Source organism: Balearica regulorum, chromosome 18, assembly GCF_011004875.1.
Source record: "Balearica regulorum gibbericeps isolate bBalReg1 chromosome 18, bBalReg1.pri, whole genome shotgun sequence".
Classification (NCBI taxonomy): domain Eukaryota; kingdom Metazoa; phylum Chordata; class Aves; order Gruiformes; family Gruidae; genus Balearica; species Balearica regulorum.
In genome coordinates, this window is record NC_046201.1 from 646,678 (window position 1) to 666,898 (window position 20,221).

Here is a 20,221-nt window from a genome sequence, read left to right on the forward strand (position 1 = left end):
GGGAGGAAGCAGTTAAGCTCTGACCCTCCGGAGAGGGAACCGGCCAGAAACACGTGTGAACCGGAAAGCAAAAAAATCCCCCGGAGAGGGTGACTTACCTGTTGGAGGTAGAGGAAGGCTGGAGGACAGGGGAGAGAGTGAGGAAGCATGCCTGAGTTGGAGACAAGGAGGCAGCCCGAGTTAGCCATGGAGCACAGCATGTGTCGACAGGTAGCCGTGAAGCTGCTCGCGGGTCCGTCCTCTTCCGCACACCGCTATCCTCGTCTTCCCGGCTCGCCCCTCGGGCTCTCCCCTCCTCGGCCGTCCCTCCCGACCCCTCGGCGCTAGTTAGGAGGGATTCATCTGCGGCAGGCCGGCTGCGCCCCGGGAGCAGCGCTCGCCTGTTCACTTCGGTGCCATTAGACACTGGCACTGAGCGCACGGTCTGCAAAGGGTGTGTGTGAGCCAGAGCGGAGCGGGGAGAGAGAAAGGAAGGGGAGGAGGAAGGGAGAGAGGGCGAGGGAGCGAAATAAAAGGGGTGGGAGTTGGAGGAGGAGGGGGAGTCCCCTGTGCATTCAGACATCAAACAGAGCTCTGTATAAAATGAAGAGAATCCGTAATGACATGAGAACAGCTGATCCCGCACTTAACCCCTCCGCCGCCGCCGCTCGCAGATGGCTTCCCCGCCGCCCGGGCAGCCCCCTCGCAGCCCCCGGCCACGCGCTGCCGCGCCGGGCAAGCAGGCAGGCAGGCAGGCAGGCAGGCAGGCAGGCAGGGGCCGAGCGGGCAGGGCCGCCTCCCCTCCCGGCCCCGGCTCCCAAGGGGAGAAGGGTCTTACCGGGAGTTTCGGTGATGCAACGCGGGCGCCCCGGGAAGCCGCGCCGAGCAGCCCCCGCGATGGCAGCGCCTCACCGCCGCGCCGGGCGGCCGCGGGACTCCCCCACGCACACACACGTGCACACGCACCACGCTCTCCTCGGGAGACACACACGCAGACAGGGACGGGCAGGGAGCCGTGCAGCAGCCCGGAGAGACGCGGACCCGCTCACGGCCGCAGCCCCGCGGCACGCACGGCCCCGGCAGCCACGCGCTGCGCCGCCACGGGCTCGCGCCACGGCGGGCAGGGCCGGCAGCCCGCCCTCCCCCCGCCCTGCCCGCCCTGCCCGCCGCCCCGCCAAGCCCAAAGGCGTGTGAGCCCCGGGCAGGGCCCGCTCCGCGCAGGGCCCGCAGCCCGCCGGCCCTCCCCTCGTCTGGCGGGGGGGGGGGTGCGGGGAGCCCCCCCACCCGGCGTGACACGGAGGGACCCAGCCCGCAGGCGCCGGCTTTTCCCCGCGCTGCCCGCAGCCACGGGGACCCCCAGCCCCGAGGCCGGCAGCAGGCAGGGCCAGGCCCCGGCAGAGCCCCAGAGGCTTTTGGCATTTCGGACCGGCCCGCCGGTGCTGCCAGCAGCCCTGACGCATCGACACCGCGCGCCTCTGCCACAGCTGCCACGCCAATAGCCTACGTGCCGGTGCCCGCAAGGGACAGCCGGCGTGGGCACACGCGTGTGCTCGTTCGGGTCCCCGGTCCCACCTCGCGCCTTCTCCCGTCGCGGCCCCACGGCGGCCCTGGCACCCTCGAGCGCTGCAGAGCTCGGCGCTGGCGCGGGGGTCCCTGCCCGGCACCCCGTGCCGCCGGCACTGCATCGCGCCCCACTTCAGAGCCACGGCCGGCGGCGAAGCAGCCGGGATGGCGTCGTGCTTGGGGATGTGGGAAACGAAACCTGGGCTCCGTTCAGTTTCCATCTTGGCCAAATGTGATGCACAAAGGCAGGTCTGTGCCAGCAGCTGCTGATGCTCCGTCTCCGCCGGAGCCTCCAGCACACGACCAGCCCTATTCGGAGGCTGGGATTTTCCACAGTATCCCCAGACATAGCGACATGCTGCAGTGTCCTGGTACACTCGCAGCGGTTCCCGTTTCTGCTGCAGATACTCAACAGCAGCGGCGTGTGGCATGGCCGGCCCGGAGCCACCGGTCAAACCTGGTGGAAACAAACAGCTCTGGGAAAAGCCGTCCTGAAGAAGCGGTGGCCGGGGCTGAGGGGGTGCCAGCCCCCGTGCAGGGTCCTGCTGCCGGGGTGACCATGCTCCAAAGGGACCGCAAGGTGCCAAATGAGGGAGGGGACACCGAGCCAGGGGCAGGGTTTCTCATCACCACGGCCCCAGGGTACTGAGAGCCAAAAGAAGTTTGGCAACGACATCCACCACCAACAGCATCCCCCGGCTGCCGCTCTCTGCGAGGAGCGTGGGCTGCAGTGAGCTCCGTGTCCCACCACAACCCCTCGCCCTCCAGCTCCCAAGGGATCATGACAGATCCCGATGCGGCAGCCCGTCCTGCACCCCTCGGTGCTCAGACCCTGCGCTCCCCACTTGCCTCCAACTGCCCTTCCCCAGGGACGCCGGTGGCCCCGGTGCTGCACCCTTCCACACGCTCCAGTGCCCAGGGCAGGACGTGGGGCAGCTTTGCAAGGGGCTGGGGGAGAAGCACGTCCTCTGCAGCCCCTCAGGCAGCTGGGGGGAGAGGGGCCCCACCAGGCACCCACGTGCGCCCGAGCACCGCACAGCACCCTGGCGCAGGGCAAGGGATGCCCCGGGCAAGGCGACAGGCACCTCCAAAGGCGCTGGGCCGGTCTGGCTCCACCGCGGCCCCTGCACTGCTCTCAGGCAGAGGTGAAAAGGGAAGGGCATGGCCCAACACTCTGGGCTTGCGGTGCCCAACCAAGCAAACCACGTGAGCCGGGAGCCAGCTCCAGGATGAGGTAATCTGCCCGTCCTCCCCCGCGACGGAGCCTGGCTCCGGGCAGGGTGACTCAAAGGCGCTCCTGGCCGGTGGCAGCGCCACGAGCCCTGGCACTGCTCCGAGCCAGCAGCCCGCGTCGCGGGAAGGTCCGGGCTGGCTCCAGCCGCGGGGCAAGGAGAGATGCTGCTCTCCTGCATGCCGTCACCAACATCTGCCTGGCTGCAGAGATGCCGCCACGGCAGCGGGGAGCCCCCGTGGGACACCGGCAAGGCAAGGCTGTGCCAATCCACTGGCCGGCTCCAGGGTAGGGGACACGTCCCCAGTCACCGCCGGCTGATTTCCCTCACCCTGCTGCTCCTGACTGCCCCAGCGGTGATGCCATCCTGCAGCCCTGGCGATGGCACCGGCGGTGGCACCAGGGCTGTGCCAGGGCAGCCCCACTGCACCCAGGCACGAGGAGCCCCGGCCAGGGCTGCCCAGCCCCGTGGAGCCACAGCCCCGGAGGAACCCCTCCGAAACTGAAGTCTCCTGGAATGAAAGTTTATTTATCTGTTTAATTAAGATGTGTTCACCAGGCGCACAGACCCCGTTCCATCTGTCTCACTTACAGCCGCGTCCCAGTAAAATTAAACCTAATAAATATCAGACGAGGGAAAGCAAAGGGCACATGTAAGATATATGATCAAAGGCAGAAGTTGCACAGGGCTGCAGTTCTAAGCACATCTTTCTCTCTGCCCTTCGGGGATGGGTTGGTGATGCGCTCCCATGCACAGGATGGGGCTGGCTTTCCTTCAAATCAGCACTATTTTCATTTTTTATTTATTTTAAACGAACCCTTGAGGGCTCCTTGGTTTTGTTTTCTGGAAGAGGGAGAACAACACGGCACCGGGACAGGAGCGACCTCGGCCACCGGTCTGGAGCCCAGCGAGGCACCGGCGCTAGGGGCAGAGCCTGTGCTGGAAGGGCTGACGGGCCTGTGCCCCCCAAACTGCCAAGGGAGCCCCCCAGGTAAAGCGCAATGCTTTGGGCTGCCGCCAGGCAGCTGGGATGTACTGGCCACGCATGGTTGGGAGCTGGCCCGGTGGCAGAGACCCGCCGGGAGGTGCCCAAGGCAGCCAGTGCGGCGCTGCCGGCTCCCGCTCCCAGGGAGATGTCAGACCCGCCGGGCGCTCAGCTCCCCTCCAAGGCACGCTTGTCTCCGCCATTTGGAACCTTTACCCGACGGAAGCGAGGACTCCAAGGTCTGCTGGCCAGGGCTCTGCCCCGGAGCCTGCCCGAGCGCGCGGTGCTGTGCAGATGGCGACGCGGCACGGCTGCGGCACATCCCACACATCCAAGTGCCAAGGGGTCCCCGCGCACGTTGCACCAAGCCCCTAAGCCCCTGCTGCCTGCTGGGGGCTGCCCCATGTCCAGACCCCCGACCCACCCCCGCAGGGGTGCAAAGGGAAATCCCAGACCCCAGCGCTGCAGTCCTCACCGCGACGCCATCCCACTCCCTCTCCTGGCAGAGCGGGATGACGCGGTGGCCCACGAACCTGCCAGGGATGCACCAAGGGGACGCAATGCGCATCCACGGGTGGGCTGCAAGTGTCCGGTGTTTAGCGGGATCCCTGTGGCACCCCCCAGCACGCTCCTGCAGTGCAAAGCCGGGGCGTGAGCCCGGACACTGCTGCTGGGGAGAGCTGCCGGGAGGGGACGCGGGTCAGTCCAAGGTGCAGCTGCTGCCGCGAGGACCGGTGAGGTCGGGTGCTCCCAGCCGCCACGGGGCCAGCCTGCGAGCACAGTGCCAGCAGCCCCGCAGCACCCAGGGAGCGGGACACCCATCTAGTCCGCTCCTCCCACCCACTCCAGAATGCCCCCAAGCCACGGCATTCGTTAATTAAAAGCTCATTAGTAGTTTGTCATAGACATAAACCGATTAGATGAAGGCGCGGATGGATCTGAGCTGCTGTGAAGCAAAGGGAAGGTCCCGCGTGCCCCGTTGGCTCGGCTGCAGAGTGCCCCAACGCTGGGCGCAGACCAGGACAGTGAGAAGGGACCGACAGAGGTGACAGGCGAGAGCACCACGGGCTCTGCCCCGCCGCACAGGTCCTGCCCACCGCCCCCGCTGCCTCCACGCCATCGCTGTGCCCCTCTGCCCAAGCTCCCCCCGGGCTCTCCCAGCCCTTCTGTGCAGAGGCAGCATCAGGATTTACTGGGACCAGACTGGGACGCCTGCCCCAGCGTGTGATGGGCACCAAGAAGTGCGGGAGAAGCGGGGGGCCGTGGGGGCTGTGAAGGCTCCCGGGCAGGGGTCCCTTGAACACAGGACCTGCCGGCACAGAGCACCCAGCACCAGCACAAATCAAAGCACTTCCTCCTGCCGCCAGCATCACCAGCCCTGGCCGCGCCGCAGCTCCTGGCCCGGCCGGCTCAGCTCACACCATCGCAGTGCCGCATGCTGCCACGAACACCCGCACGCTGCTCCCCCATCCCTGCCGAGAGCCGCCTATAGATCCTGGTTTCTGGCTCTGTCTCCAAATGACAGATGTGGCTCAAACTGACCGCAGGCGTACTGAACCCTGTTAGAGAGAACCCTGAACCCTGGCTGTTAGAGAGCAGCCCTGCCAGGGCGAAGGGACCCCCAGGGAGCACGGGAGGGATGTTGGGGGGGATACCCCGGCTCGCCGGGGATGCCTGGCCGAGCCTCTTCTGCACCACCCCCTGCTCCTTCCTCCTCCTCTGATGACTCCTGGGGGGTGGCTGGAACTCCCAAAGAAGCCGGAGATCGTACTGAAACCCTCCGCTCTGCGCCTTCCCAGCACCCTCGCTGCTGCTGCCCCAGATCCGGCCTCTGCCTCCGGCTGCCGCCTCCCTGCCTGCCTCAGCGGCCATGAGGTGTCAGATCCCAGGCAGAGGTGGTGATGTCACCGGCACCCGGGTATGACCTCACCAGGTGAGGAGGGGACCGTGACCAAACACATGGCAAGCGTCTGGGATGGCAGCTGTGCAGCCTGGAGGGGAACAGAAATGCAGAGAAAGCACATGAAAGTTTAATGGGATCTAGGGAAAACCACCACCTCGCTGAAACGGTCCTCACCCGCAGCGGGAGGGCAGGATGGGGGCCTGGAGATGCCTCAACATCCGGCTGGAGATGCCAGCGCTGTGCAGAGCAGGAGAGCGGCTGGACCAGCGCCCAGGGACATCCCACTGCCCTCGTGCTGTCCCTCCTCTGCCCTTCGGCCAACACGGGATGCACCTCAGGACCCTCCGTGCTCTCCGGGTTGCAGCCGTCCAGCAAGACGTGCGAGCACGGAGGCTGCTGTCCCCCGCGCCATCCGGCACCAGCAAACGGTGCACAGGCACCTCCCGGCAGCCGCACACGTCCGAGCTCTGGGCTCACGGTGGGGACACACGGCAGCTCCTGCGGGGACACGGTTTGCACCCGTGGTTGGGCAGGGAGCAGGAGCTTGTCACCGCAGTGGCGAGAGAGCGTGGCTTCTCGCCTTCAGTCAGCGCGGCCCTTCCTAGAGCCCTTTCACTTGACAAAATATTCACATGAAATTGCAATTAGGCTCCCTAGATTTAATGAGAATGAACATGCAGGCAGCAGAACCGTGGCAGAACAGATGCTGCCAAGCACCTCGAGCTCATGGGCTGGGTGGGCAGTGCTGGCAGAGCCCAGCAGGTGAAACAGCTGCACCGCACTCAGTAGGGTGCCCCACACCGGTGCTGCCAGGGCCAGAGCCACGGCCACCGCAGAGCCCGGCACGGGATGGAGGGTGACGCAGGAATAATGAAGGGTGATGCGAGGAAGGAGTAACTGCAGAGCCGGGGACCTGACATGCCGCATTTCCTGAGCTCCCCCCTTCCCCAAGATCAGACCTGCTGCCCGACAAGGGGTTCCCAAGAAAATGCACCCCCTGAGCTGGTGCAGCACCGCACACCAGGCTTGCAGGCTGCAGCGGGGGCTTCGGCAGCAGCCCCTGGGGCACCAGTGCGAGGGGCAGGATGGGGCCGTCGAGGCCGCCTGGGGGGAGTTTAGCGCATCCCCAAGCAGGGGTGAGAGCAGGGGGTGTGTGGCACTGCCGGTGCTGGGCACGGCGCAGCCCAGGCTGGGACGCCACCGGGAGCGGCAGACAGGTGACACGGGCAGAGCGGGAGTGCCAGGCAGGAGGTGCTCTGGAAGCAGACACTCAATCCTCATTATAAGGCTTTTTAAATGCACAGACAGGATATTAGCGTTTAAACAGGCTCTAGGACTCCAGGGCAAACTTTAAAAATCATAATATTTATAGAACCCTCCTTCCACTCGCCCCACATGCTCTTTATTTCGCCTGCAATTACTGCTAATTTGAAGACATTTTGCTTTGGCATCTCAGCCTGTTGCGGTGTCGATTACCGAGCCACCCGCTGCTGCCTGCCACCGCAGCGCTCCCCGCAGCACTCCCGACAGCGGCCACGCTCTCGCCACGCAGAGGAACCAAACCCCTCCGCTTCCTCCCATGCTCGCGACGGAGAGACGCCCGCGATGCCAAGAAATGATGCTCAGCCGCTCCGCCGGGAGCAAAGCCCTCGCCCGGCCTCTCTCCAGGCGGGGCTGGGGGTGCCGCTGTACCCCGTGCGATGCCGAGACCCATCCGTCCCGGGCTTGCTGGGTACGTGCAGTGCGTGGGACGGGGAAGGGAGACCCTCGAGCGCTGCTGCACTGCCCACTGCGCCAGGCAGCAAATGCAGTGCAGGGAGCTGCGCCTGGAGCTCCCATGGGCACACACTGCCCCGTGCCCTGCATCGGCAGGAGCTCTGCGAAGCCATGCGGTGCCTACAGAGCTGCAAGCAGAAACTCCGGAGCAGTTTGCTTTCACAGCCGCGGTGGCTCATCAAGTCCCTGGGCAGAATTAACGTCCTGGCAGGAGAAGGCTCTGCGAGCCCCGGCAGGCTCCTGACCATCAGGGATCGGCGGCTGCACCGAGATCTCTCATGACAAAGCACCTTACGCCTGAAAGCTGCTTCCCTGAGAAACAATGAATTCGCATTATCCTCCTCTGCCCCGTGAGCTCCTTTCCCCGCATCCCCCTTCACCCAGCTCTGTCCACTCTGCCCCCTGCTCCGAAATCCAGGGCAGTGCAGCTCCCCGGAGCGCAGAATCCCCCAAGGGCTGCCGCAGCCCCCCAGCCCCCCGCCAGCTTGGCCAGCTCCAGGGGAGCGGGAGCAGGAGAGGGGGTGGAAGGAGCTGGTGCCACTGGCTTAAGCCCCAGTTTGTGGGCTGGGATGCCACGGGAAGCCCCCCGGGACGGCGCGGAGCCTGACGTGCAGCCCAGCTCCCGCACCTTTGGGGAGGACGTGCAGCCCCACGGGAGGCTGCGGCCCCCAGCCCCTTCCCCGCTGCTTGCTGTCCCAGCCAGCCAGGAGCGGAGCTCGCACCCACATTCAGCGTCCCGTCCCTGGGCAAAGTGCCTGGGCAGACCCCATCACGCCCCCCTCCTCCTCCTCGCTGCTCAAAGCTCTTGGGGTGGCCGGGGGGTCTCAGCCGGGCCCCCACCAGCGACCCCCTTGGACGGCTCCACAGCTCCACTCGCACGGGGAGCCCGGCCCTCCCGCCTGCCCCCGGCTCAGTGGGGACCGACCAGCCCGAACCCGGAGGGGAGGCAGGAGGGTGGCTGGGGGGTGCCCTCAGGCAGGGACCCCTGCCTGCCTCGGCCGTTGCCCCGTTCCTCCCCGACGCCAGGCCTGCCTCCAGCATCGCAGCCCGTCCCTGCAAGCCACAGGGCAGCCGGAGGAGGAAAGCTCTCCGGGGGCAGCAGCTCAGCTGGGAAGCAACAACAGCAAGAAACGACCCCGACCCCCAGCAAAACCCCGGCAGAGAGGGAGGAGAAATACCCACCCTCGGTGGTCTTACCTACCCAAAAATACATCATCATGTCAGCAGCGGGGTGCTGAGGAGCTCTGCGGTGGGAGGGCGGTGGGCTGCTCCCCGATGCCGGCTGCGCTGGGTGCCGCTCCTCCCCGGTGGGCTCTCTCCCCTCGGATGCTCGCTGTCCGGCTCCAGCGCCAAGGGTCGGCGCGGCCGGGTGCCCTGTGCACTTGCCGCCCTCCCCGGCGCAGTGTGCTCGCTCGCCGCAGGCCGCCACGCTTCAGAGCCGGCTGCCGGCATCCAACATGCCGCCGCTGCTGGGCTGAGCAGGGGCCGGAGTACGGACGCAGGGGCAGCCCGGGGCGTGCAAGCGGGGCAGGGGCTTACTCACCCCAGGGGAAAACCACGGGAGAGGGAAGGATAAAAATGAAATCCTGTCTGGCGTCTTTAAGAGCCAAGGGAAGGGCGAGCGTGCGAGGGGCAGCCGGACCTGCTCCCCAGCCGGAGCGCCCGGGGGGGTCCGGGGCCAGGCGGCCGGGCTGGGCATTGGGGGGTGGCCGGCAGCAGCAGCGTGTGCGCTCGCCGGCGCTGCGTGGGCTCCCGCGCTGACACTCCGAGGAGCCGATGTCCTGCCTCAGCATTTTTCAAGCTACCCTGTCAATAAGCGAATCGGCCGCTCTCGCAGTTAACCTGCGAAGTGCCAGCCGGCTCCCGGCACCCCCCGGGCAGGCAGCGGATTGCACGGCTGCCCGCTCCCCATCTCTGCTCCTGGCAGGCAGGGATGCTTGGCTGGGGTCTGGCAGGCCCTGCCGGGACAGGCTGTCTTGGGGGGCCCAGCATCGCCTGCTCTGCAGGATGCAGCCGAGCTGTGGCCCAAGGCGGGGCAGAGCCAGCAGCCCCCAGTCCCTGTGCGGGAGCAGCGAGGACAGTCCCTGCACAAGCCGGCTGCCCTGCAGCGCGGGATATGGCCACTGCGGTCTGCACGAGAAGGGCACCTAGAAATCCGTGCCGACACCGGGGCACTGGCTGTCCCTCGAGCCCCAGGGTCGCACCCCTGCAGACCCCCGGGACAGAGGGTGGCCGGAGACCCCGTCCCACCGGCGAGAGCTGTGGGACCCTGCACGGGAGGCGGGGGGAGAGCTGGCCGCAGCGTGGGCCACGGGGACCAGCCCTGCTTGGGCTCTGGAGCTCCCAGCCGCCTCCGGCACGCCGCGGGCACGGAGACTCGGCAGCAGGGCAGCGCGGCTTGTCAGGCACTAAATCTCCATCCTCCTGGGGCACCGCTCGGCAGAGGAGAGCGGGGGGACCGTGCGCGCTGAACCAGACGCGGGAGCAAGGGAATAAATAAGAATAAGGGAAGGCACAGGAGCGAGAGGGGTGGCAGATCGGTCTCTGGGGCCCAGCTGGCTCTGACATCTCCAGCCCCATAATCATATTCAAAGCAGAGCCGGGCTGAGGTATTTCTCCTCCAGCACAGCAATAAAAGAAAGCAACACTCTCAATAATTCAGCACCAGGAGAGGGTGATAAAGCAGAGGAGCCACCACTGCAGGCAGCCGGGGTGAGGGGCTTCCCACTCCTTCTTATATCTTGGTGATCAAAACCCTCTCCTCTTTCTCTGTGCCCTGCAATCACAGCCCCAGCCGCGGCCTGGGGCCCCACAGCCTGCCGGACCCCCACGCTGCCGCACGGGACGTGCTCTCGACGTGCGCTGGCTGCACAGAGACCCGGGGCAGAGGGGCCCAAAGCAGCAGAATAAACCCCCTCCGCCACCGTGGAAGCCAAAACCAGGGGGGGAGTGTCACTGGGCAGGGGGTCAGCACCATCCTGGAGCCAGGGCAGGGTCGGCCGTGGGAGCATTTCCCCACCTCAGCTCCCCGGCCCAGCTCTCTTCCCAGCGCTGTTTCACCTTCTCCCACTTCAGCACCCCCAGCCCCACACCCACGCACGTCCCTCGCCCCGAGGCACCTTTGCAGGCAGCGCCCCACCACCCCACGGCCACATCCCAACTCTCCCATCCCAACTGGGCTCCGGGGCTGTGCAGTCGCAGGACGCTGACCCCGCTGCTGCAGGACACATCTCCTCTCCGGACACAACCCCACGGCGATGGGCCAGTGGGCTCCGGCCCCCACAGCCCCCTGCAGCCCCCGGGACCGACCCGAGTGCCACCCGTCCCCCACACGCAGCCGGACACTGGGAGGGAGCGAAGCCCTCGCTTCAGCACAGGGAGCGGGTCACAACATCATCGGTACGGACGCGAATGCCGGGGGGGGGGAGCCCTGGGCCCGCAGGCAGTTCCCTGCCTGTTCTGTTGCCCAGCCCCAGCGATCACACGTGCCCTGCCTGCCCTGCCTGCCCAGCACCAGGGCTGTCGAGTTTCCCAGAATGGCCCAGCACGGAGCCGACTGAAGCTCGGACTCTTGCTCTTACACAGAATAAACCACTGTGCTGCAGCAGCCCCGGCACCCCGTGCCCCAGCCCACGCTGCCGCTGCTGACCGGCACGTTTTCCCCGCACACTCACCCCCGCAGCCCAGCCTTCATCCCGTTAATCCTGGCTCCGGGCTCGTGCTGCCTGCGAGCCCAGCTCCTGCCCCAGCCTCCCCATCCTTCTAGCGGCTCCTTTTCACACATCCCATAGTGTCTCAGGACCCTTCTGGACCACGACCCCCTCCCAGCAGACACCTTCTTCCTTGTCCTGCCGACGACAGAGATGAGCGCACTCCCCCCCCCAAACGCGTCTTTCCTCCATCACTTTTGCACGGTGACAGCTCCCCGGTTCCCAGCGCTGCTGCCTCGGCCGCAGCCACCCCCCGGTCCCACTGCTTCACAGGCACCTCTGGACCAGTGCTGGGGCACGGAGGGATGGATGCACCAGCGTCCTCACCCCCAGCCCCTCGTCTTATCTTTGCTCCTCTGTTTTACCAGCTTGGACCAGGGGGGAGCCTGCATTTGTGCCACAGTCAGCAGGATGCACCTTTGGGGGACTCGGTCCCCCACCCTACAATGGCACCAGGGTCTCCTGCCAGGAAGCCCAGCAACACGAGGTTACGATGGGCAGGAACCATCCCCGTCTGCCCAGGGGACGCCTGGCCTGGCCACCCCCTCACATGCACGAGCCATCGTCTGCCCGAGTTGGGTCTCAGCCCGGGGGACAGCGTGAGCTGGCGTGACACCTGACAGCAAGGGCTGCAGGACCCCAGGGACAAACACCCCCCGCGGCGGCAGCTGCCGTTCCAGGGCCAGGACCCGGGGCTGGCGGCTGGTGCCACCCGGGTAAGGACAGGGTCCGCAGAGCAGGCTTCCCCAGGGAGCGCAGACAGACAGACAGCAACGTCAGCACACACGGACAGCTCACAGACACTGCAGCCCTCCGCCCTCCTCACCCGGGACTCATGCCACTCACGTCACGCCTGTGCGGGGGCTCAGCACCCGGTGGGTGCCGGGGGCTGCTGGCGGAGAGGAGTGGGCAGCTTTCCTCCCGGCCCTCCCCGGCGCACGGCTCTGCGCCCGCCCGCCCCTGCCAGACCCCGGAGCCGCAGGCAGAGGGTGCTGCCCTGTCCCACCCGGCGCCACGCAGCTCGGGCAGCAGCGCCCATCGCCGGCCCCTGAACATGCAGGATTTCACATGCAGCTTTTAGCACGGACCCCGGAGGGACCCCGGGCCCCAAGAGCAGCGGCTCAGGCTGCACAGGAGTTGCTGCCCGAGCCCCAGAGCAGCCCCTCGCCTCTCCGGCCCATCAGAAATGAACGCTCCCATACCTTTTATTCGGCCCAGCTCCTCCTGCGGTGCTCGCGCTGGGCTCTCTAAGAAAAGACAAGAAAGAGGACGAAGAATTAAAATCAATGATCGTCATCACTAACCTGCTTACAGGCAACGCTATTTGCTCATTGACTGGCAAAACGTTCGAATACGAGCGTGACCGTGAGCATTATCTCCCCAGGCGCGCTGGGAAACCTGCCCTGGTTAAGAGCCGGCAGCCAGGCGGGGGGTTCCACCCAGCACAGCCGAGCCCCGATGCTGAGCGGCAGCACGATGGGAGCAGGAGCCCTGCCTCCGCCTCTGCCAGCGCACCTCACACTGACCCGGCTCCTACGGACCACCGGCCCCTTCCTCGGCTTCCCTGGGACTCTGCCAGCGCAGCCCCGGCCCCACACGCAGCCCACGGCTCCGCGGGGCTGGATAGGACATGGCCGTCACCAAAGCGCCAGACACAGCGAGGTCGGCGTGCCCCAAGCCCTCCGCACACACCCAAGGATGCTCCTGTGCTTCTGCTCCCCGGCAGCGCCCGCCCTGCCCCTCGCTCCCCGGCGCGGTGCCACGCGCCTGCCAGGAGCAAGCCCTGCAGCACACGGCTCTGCCGCTGCCGTCCCGGCTCTGGGCACTTCTTGGAGAATATCGCCAAATTTCAAAGAAAACTTCCTGAAAGCTGCACTTCAACTAATTGGGTTTTGCAACATTGCCAACACAAATGTTCATAAATCATGTCAGACCCTCAAAAATAATGAGAACAGCTTATACATCACGAGAGTTTTTTAAAAAGAGTAAGCGAGGGCTGTTTCTGTTTGTTAACCGCTTCTTTGGGGACTTGGAGGTGTCGAGTCCCGCAGCCTCTCCCTGCCTGCCCAGGTGGGCAGCACCAGCTCCAAACACCGGATGCTCCTTGATCCCCCGCCCCAGAAGGCAGCACCCCAGAACAAGGCAGCCCTGGGTGCACGAGTGTGGGTGCAGGGACCCCGCGCCAGGGCCGGGTGAGCAGACGCTGCTCCAGACCCGGGGCCGGATCCCTGCGAGAATGCGGCCTGTTGCCGGTCCGGAGGCCCAGCCGCACGCATCGGTGGCTCGGGAAGAGTGGAGCCGGTTCCCAGGCACTTCTGTTAGCAAACACCGCTCTTAGCCGCACAGCAGGATAATCAATTATGGTAATTCCTGCCTCAATGAATCAGATTCATGGAGGAGCACAGCTCATTAGGCTGGTGCTGACTTCCATTAGTGCTCTTATGATAAAAACCCTCCAGAAAGCTCTCACCCAGCCAGACGCATTTTCTGAACTCAGGGGTCTCCCCTCCGGGCCCCCCACACCAGGGCAGACTCAGTGGGTGCCCTGAACAAGTTGGTGGGAAACCCCCCGGTCCCCAGCAGCAAGGGGACACCCCCCGCGCGGCCAAGGCCCGGCAGAGCCTCCTGCCCCCCAGCAGCCGCCCCAAGGTCTTCCTCGGCTTCGCCAAGAAAGGTCCCAGCAGGGTCCGCGGCAGGAGACGGCAAAGCGGGAGCAGAGGACTCCAGCGCGTGCGGCAGTCAGTTTGGGTGTGCTGGGAACCCAGACGGCCCGTTTGGCGATGAATAATTGAAGGACGCTCGCTCTCCTCGGGGAGGTACGCTGCTGGGTAAAATCTCATTTCCCAAACACGTTTCCTGAGGAAGGCGCCTTCTGAGAAACTCCCCGCAGCAGCTCAGGGCCCCGGCAGTCGGGATGCGCCGCGCTCGCCTGCACGGCCGTGGACCTCGCCGAGCCTGGCACCAGCCTGGGCAAAAGTCTCAGGTGGTCCCCAGCACCACGAGGACCGGGATGCTCAGCCAAACCTTCCCTGTCCTGCCGCATGCACCAAAACCGGAGAGGAAAAGCCCCGGCAGAGCGTTGATGGGAGGCGGGCTAGGAGCAGCTCAGGGCTCTGGACGATCAGGGTCGGCATTACGGGGGGATCTTGCCCCTGCCCCTGCTTTTCTGGCAAAGCCCTGGGCTGATCGGCTCCAGCTGGAGCCCCGAGCAGCCTCGCAGGGACCCGCGTCCAGAACAGGCGAGCCCAGCGCAGGCCGGCTCACAAGCGAACCCAGCCCAGCTAAAACCACTCGGATCCAAAGCAGGGTGTCTGCACGGGGCCCCCTGGAAATGCAACCTGTGTCACCCAGCCCGGCAGCTGCGTGGGGTCCCAAGGATGCCGCACCCCAACGACGCCCATCCCCACTTTGCAACCGCGGGGCAAACCCTGCGGCAGGCCTGGGCTAGCCGCCCCGCTCCGCTTTGTGGGAAAACTTCTCGGCAGTTTTTCAAAGTACGTTTTGACCCCCCTTTCCTCCACCAAAAATCCTAAATTAATTTTGCTTTTAATTAAATTCATTAGCAAAGATTATCTGGCTGAGGAAAAATAATATCCTGCCCCTCCCCCAGCAGCCCTCTCTATTTATATCCCCTATATACATAAGCAGCAGCGAATATTTCTTTATGGGCCATTAAAGGTTTAATGTTTAATTTATAACCACGTTCTCTGGCGGGCGGGATGGCCAGGCACAATGTCAACACTTTTAATTAAATGAGAAGGATTTTTTTTTTTTTTAACTACGAAAGATAAAACACCCCGTTCCCAGCAGTTCCTGGAGGTGCGTGGCAGGAGCGGGCAGGGGGCTGGGGCAGGGGGCTGGGGCGTGGGGCTGGCTCCCGCAGCGCCGCTCTCGGGATGCGTTTCACACCGTCCGGCTCTGCCCGGCTGCCTGCTGCAGAGCCGGGGCCGTGCCGAGCTGCCAGCCAAGAGCTGCAGGCAGGAGATGCTCCGGCAGCGCCCAGGGGAGCCCCGGCTCTGCGGTGGGGCTGGGTGCGGGGCCGTCACCAGGACAGCTTTGGGGCTGAGTAATTGTTCAGGAGAGCCCTCGAACCAGCGGCTCCAGTCCACAAAGCGCAGCGACAACACACGGCGCTGCCCCCTCTTCGGAAACCCCCTTCCAAATCCCGGAGCCGGCCGTTCCTGCCTGCCCAGGGACCTCGCCGAGCCCAGCCGCAGGCAGGGTGTGCAGGCGGAGTGGCAGACACGCTGCTCGCTCCTTCCCAGGGACGGGCAGAGTCCCCGGCACAAGGTCCCCGGCACGGGGCTGAGCGCCAGCTCCAGCCGCAGGTTCCTCAGGGGCAGAGGCGAGAGCGTCGCACTGCTGCAGGTGACGCTGAGTGACCTGCAGCTCCCCGCACCCAGGGAGAACCGTCTCCTTTGGCAAGCGACAGCTGGAGCCCATCAGCCCGCAGAGAGGGGACGGTGTGACCCAGGGACTGTGCCCGCTCGGCACGGACCCCACCAGTATCGCCAGTCCCGACTCCGGTTACCAAAACACTGGCCTGAGCAATTGCTGCGAACAGTTCAACCAAAATTCCTGCTACAACTTCTGCTCGTTTCCCAGCACTTCCTCGCGTCCGATGATGGCGGCTCTTGCAGCATCGCCACCTCCTCCCTCCCAGCACGTCACACCGCCAAGGAGGACGAAGTGATTCCGACACACGTGTCACCCATAACACCCGCCGGCAGAGCCCCGAGGCACCCGCTCGCACCGCCCCAGGAGTCTGGCATTCCAGGCTCATCCCACCAGCATCCCTCCCGCAGCCCCTCGTCCCACCCCACATCAGACAGGGGGGCACAGGAGCGAAGGGGGAGCGTGTCTGGCCGCACAGCCCGGGGCTGGGCACCTCCTGGGCCCCTGGGGCCATCCTCGGTGCTCTCCCAGCAGCGGCAGCCTCAGCTCTTGGCAGCGGGAGAGCACAGCCCTTCCTGCCTGGAACCCGGAGAGGGTCGGCTCTGAGTAGGCAGGTTCCCATTAATGGAGTATTTTATCTTACGGGAGAGATTAAATCTCTGTACAGAGGAGCGCAAAAGAGCTGAGTCAGCAGCTGGCTGGGGGGCAGCAGGTTCAGCCATAAGCACTTGGCTCCAGCACAGCACTTCAGCGCTTCACCCTCCTGCGGCCACGCTCCGCCAGGCAGCGTCCAGCCCCGGGCGCCTGACACGCACCCTGGCACCCCTCTCCCTGTGCCGACTCACGCCGGGCCGGCTGGAGGAGCCGCAGGCAGCACAGGCGGTGGATGGGACCAGCCCTGGCCCCCTCGTGCCGCCTGGCAGCCACGCCGGTCCTTTGCCGTGCCGCTGGGCACCAAGCAAGCCGAGTGCCCGGTGCCACTGGTGGACTGCCTCCCTCCCTCCCTCCCTCCCTCCCTCCCTCGTCATCCTTGGCACCTCAAGCACGGGTTGGCAGGAGGTGTCGCGGCGTGGCTGCCGTGCCCACAGGAGTGTGCCAGGGCACCGGGGTCCGGACCTCATCCTGGGCACAGCCCTCAGCAGGCAGCGCAGGTCCCCAACCCGTCCCCCTCCCCGGCAGGCTCTGCTGCCCGATGCCTGTCTGCACCGTGACGGTGCCCCTTGCAAAGCCATGCCCGTGCCGGTGCTCCCACGGACACGACTCCCGTGTCCAGCGTGGGTCTGCATCGGCCACGAAGCCAAGAGGCAGAGAGGCCAGGTGCTGCTCACGCACCCCCGTGCACACGAGGAGCAGGAGTGCGAGGGCTGGCCACCACCGTTGTGAGCCAGAGAACAGAGTGGTGATGGCACTGTGCCGCTCACTAAAAGCATGAGTGTCACTAAATCAATAATTCATTTACTTTAATGAGATAAGTACTTTGAAAACTAATTGCAAACCTGCTCCATTTACTCCAATCCGTTACAGCCTTTAATGTAAATGGCAGAAACCCTGCTGGAGGAAGGGGAAGGGCTTTTGGTGGGAGATAGTGTGTCGTCCTTCCCCCTTCTTCTAAGAAAGAGAAATGTCAGTCACAAACAGGGACGCTGGAAACCAAGTAACCGGAGAATCACCGCGTGGAAGCACCAACGGGTGAGTGCGGGAGCACCCAGCCCTTCCTCCCGGGGCCACCGCTGTCCTCTGCACGTGCTGCCACCACGGAGGGCTCTGCCAAGAAACCAGCCCCAAGGAACCGTCACCAGCACCGGGGAGATGATGGAGGGGCAGAAAATACACCCGGCACGTGGGAGGTGCCGAGCTGCACCACGGCCGGGGGCTGCGATCAGGCTGTGTGCAATCAGCAGAGCTGATGGGCCGCCGGGCAAAGAGAGAAACCACGTTTGGAGAAACCACTGACTCTGGCGTGACGGGGAGAGTTCCCCCAGCCCCCCGCCATCCCGGCAGCGCCAGGGCTCGCAGCTCTGCCTTCGGCAAGACCTGCCGGTGCTGCCCCGGCGCTGCCTGTCCTGGACGGGGCGGCAGAGGGGATGGGGCTGTACCCCGTACACAGACACCCCCCCCAAGCCGGACCACAAGCTGGCTGCCGCACGCATTGCAGGTGGTCGCTATAACGATTCACGGCTCGTTATAAAAACCACGGCCGTATCGCTGGCACAGCATTCTCCAACGCCAGCCGGCAGCTGCCAGCTCCTCCTGCCTCAGCAGGAGCGGCCCCTTCCCACCCCTCCAGCACCCACCAGCCCGGGTGGGCACCGCGGGCAGAGCCCCGGCCGCGTGGGCAGGGGGGAGCACACAGCCCCCACGTGGCCGGGAAGCGGGGATGGGCACGGGCGGGCAGGGGTGTCCTGCCAGGCCCCGGCACTGTTCCTGAAAAGGAGCGAGCGGCTCCCGGCAGTGATGCCGACGTGTTCCTGAACAGCAGCCGGAGCGGGAGCTGGACGCCAAGGGCTCTCTTCTCGCTTGCTGGAGCAAATGGCAGGTCATAAAAAGGAACCGTGACAGAAGAGAAAATGTTCCAGAGTCCACAAGGACCAGTCCAGGGTAAATCCATCTGCTCAGCAATTTAGCTAGAAAATCCTTTCCAATCATCCGTGCTGTAGGTCCTTCATCCCCAACGCGCAGCTCTGGGCAGAGCGTTTCCCGCTCTGGCAGCTGCCGGCAGCTCACGTGGGGGCCCCGGCTCTCGCTGAGCCCCCAGCCCCTCCAACGGGGATGCTCGGGGAGCAGGGGGGGTCACGCTGCCCCTCACAGCGCCCCAGCCAAGCCCACGCTCCAGGGACGCTCTCGTTGGCACTGCCACAGCCGACGGCAAGGGGACACCCCAACCGCGCGCCCGTGGGCAGGAGGGATGGCGTCTGGGCAAGCAGCAGGCAGGGACCCTGGGCAGAGGGCAGGCAGGTCTGGACGGAGGGACCAGCGGAGGGACCGGCAGCGGCACCGGCTGCGTGGGCTCTTCCCTGAGCTGCTGGCTCGCTCAGGAGGAAGAGTGCACCGTCCCTCCTGGGGTCCTGGATCTGCTGCACCATTTGCGGGATGCAGGAAGGCTCCCGGGAAGCCCAAATCCCACCTGGACCTCCGCGACCACCCCTGCAGCACCCGGCCCTTGCCCCCTCCTGCAGGCAGAGGCAGGGAGGCAGAGGCAGCCCCGCAGCCGCCTCCAGCAGCCGGCCCCAGGAGCCGTGGCCGAGGAGAGACGGGATAATCCCCGCCTGGCAGAGGACTCGGCACGGCTCAGCCTCTCGCTGCCGCCGCGGCGCAAACAGACCCAGAGATCTCCCTGCAGGCATCCCTGTGAATCCCACCTCAGCTGCTCCTGTCTCATGGAAAATCAATGGCAGGCATCTCAATTAATCACACCGGGGGCAAATTGATTAGGAGCCTAAATAAGGTCAACATGGTTGTCTGCTTATAGGGTAGGACCCCTTAATCATCATTTTATCTGCAATAGGCTGCGGAACCTGCAATCACACCGTCTTTGGGAGCACGGAGGGATTTTTCACTTATCTCCTGCAATTGCTAGGGCCAGCAGAACAGGAGCCGTGGCTCTGCCATAAAGGAGCTGAATTCGAGCATGCAGCAACCGCCCAGCCACACGCAGCTGCGAGACCTGAGCATGAGACCCCGTGGCCCACCAAGCCCAGCTGTCTGCTCTGATTCAGGGGAAGACAAAAGCAATTAAGCACTGCTGCTCTAGGTGCAGTACATTCCCTCCTGACCCCAAAACCAACAGCTTATGCTGGAGATTTGATTAGCCCTGTCATTATCTTAGATTGCATACCTGAAAATATTGTTAGCGGTCACAACGGCATTGAACCTTTGCAGAAACCCAGCCACAGGTCTCCTCTCAGCTGCCCTCGGCAGCTGGAAATCCCCCGGGCTGCTCCTCCAAGTGCCATGCTCTTGGCTCTGCAAAACCTGCCGCGCTCGGTGCGGAGAGCAGCCCCCTGCTCGGGATCCGAGGGGTTTTACAGCATGACTGTCCTCTCCGCCGCAGGGCAGGGTGTTTTATACGGTCCCACATCCCTGGCAGACGCTCTGCATGACGAGCAGTGCTGCAGGCTGGGACCCCCCGGTTGCCCCAGGGGGAAGAACCCCAGGAGCTCCCCGGGCAGCGTGGGGGGCGCGGCGGTCTGCCAGGCACCCCCAGCACCCACCGCCCCGGCGGGACCCGCTGCCTCCCCACCGCCTGCCACGGCTCACGCCCTGCCCAGACCCCACTCGGCCCGAGGGGGCAGAACAGCCCCGGCGGGGGCTTACGGGGCTGCTGCTGCTGCGGTGTGATGGCGAGGTGTGGGCAGAAACAACCCAGAGCCGGCAGAGCCCGTCCTCCCCGCAGGTCACCGGGCAGCTGGATGCTGCACCCCAAAACGCAGCAGATGATTCCTTCCCGCTCTCGATGTGAGAACAAAACCCCCCCAGGCAGCGTGGGCACGCCGGGGCAGCACGGGCAGGACCCCCAGGGCAGCGCAGCCCCCCGGCATGCTCTTTGGAGGGGCGCGCGCTCAGCTCCTTGCAGGCTGATAACGCCGTTTGCTTCACCAATGGACTGCCCAGTTGCAGGTGAAATCACTTCAACGGGGTGTTTTACTCAGTTGAGACTCTGCCAACAGCAGCAGATTTC

At 65.3% G+C, this 20,221-nt stretch overlaps 1 protein-coding gene across 28 annotated transcripts in view; it reads right to left on the reverse strand.

Moving 5' to 3' along the window:
• The window catches only part of RBFOX3 (RNA binding fox-1 homolog 3), a 183,023-nt gene that overhangs the window by 22,882 nt on the left and 139,920 nt on the right, over positions 1 to 20,221 (reverse strand). For 15 of the 28 annotated variants that reach the window (XM_075770650.1, XM_075770661.1, XM_075770665.1 and 12 more), the window contains 2 exons: positions 12,351 to 12,395; positions 99 to 424 (listed from right to left, as the gene is read on the reverse strand). In XM_075770650.1, the coding sequence (XP_075626765.1) occupies positions 99 to 200 (102 nt within the window). In that variant the 5' untranslated portion in view covers positions 201 to 424; positions 12,351 to 12,395. Of the gene's footprint in view, positions 1 to 98; positions 574 to 12,350; positions 12,396 to 20,221 lie in introns of all 28 variants that reach the window. The other 13 variants (XM_075770676.1, XM_075770672.1, XM_075770677.1 and 10 more) reach the window with 3 other exon arrangements.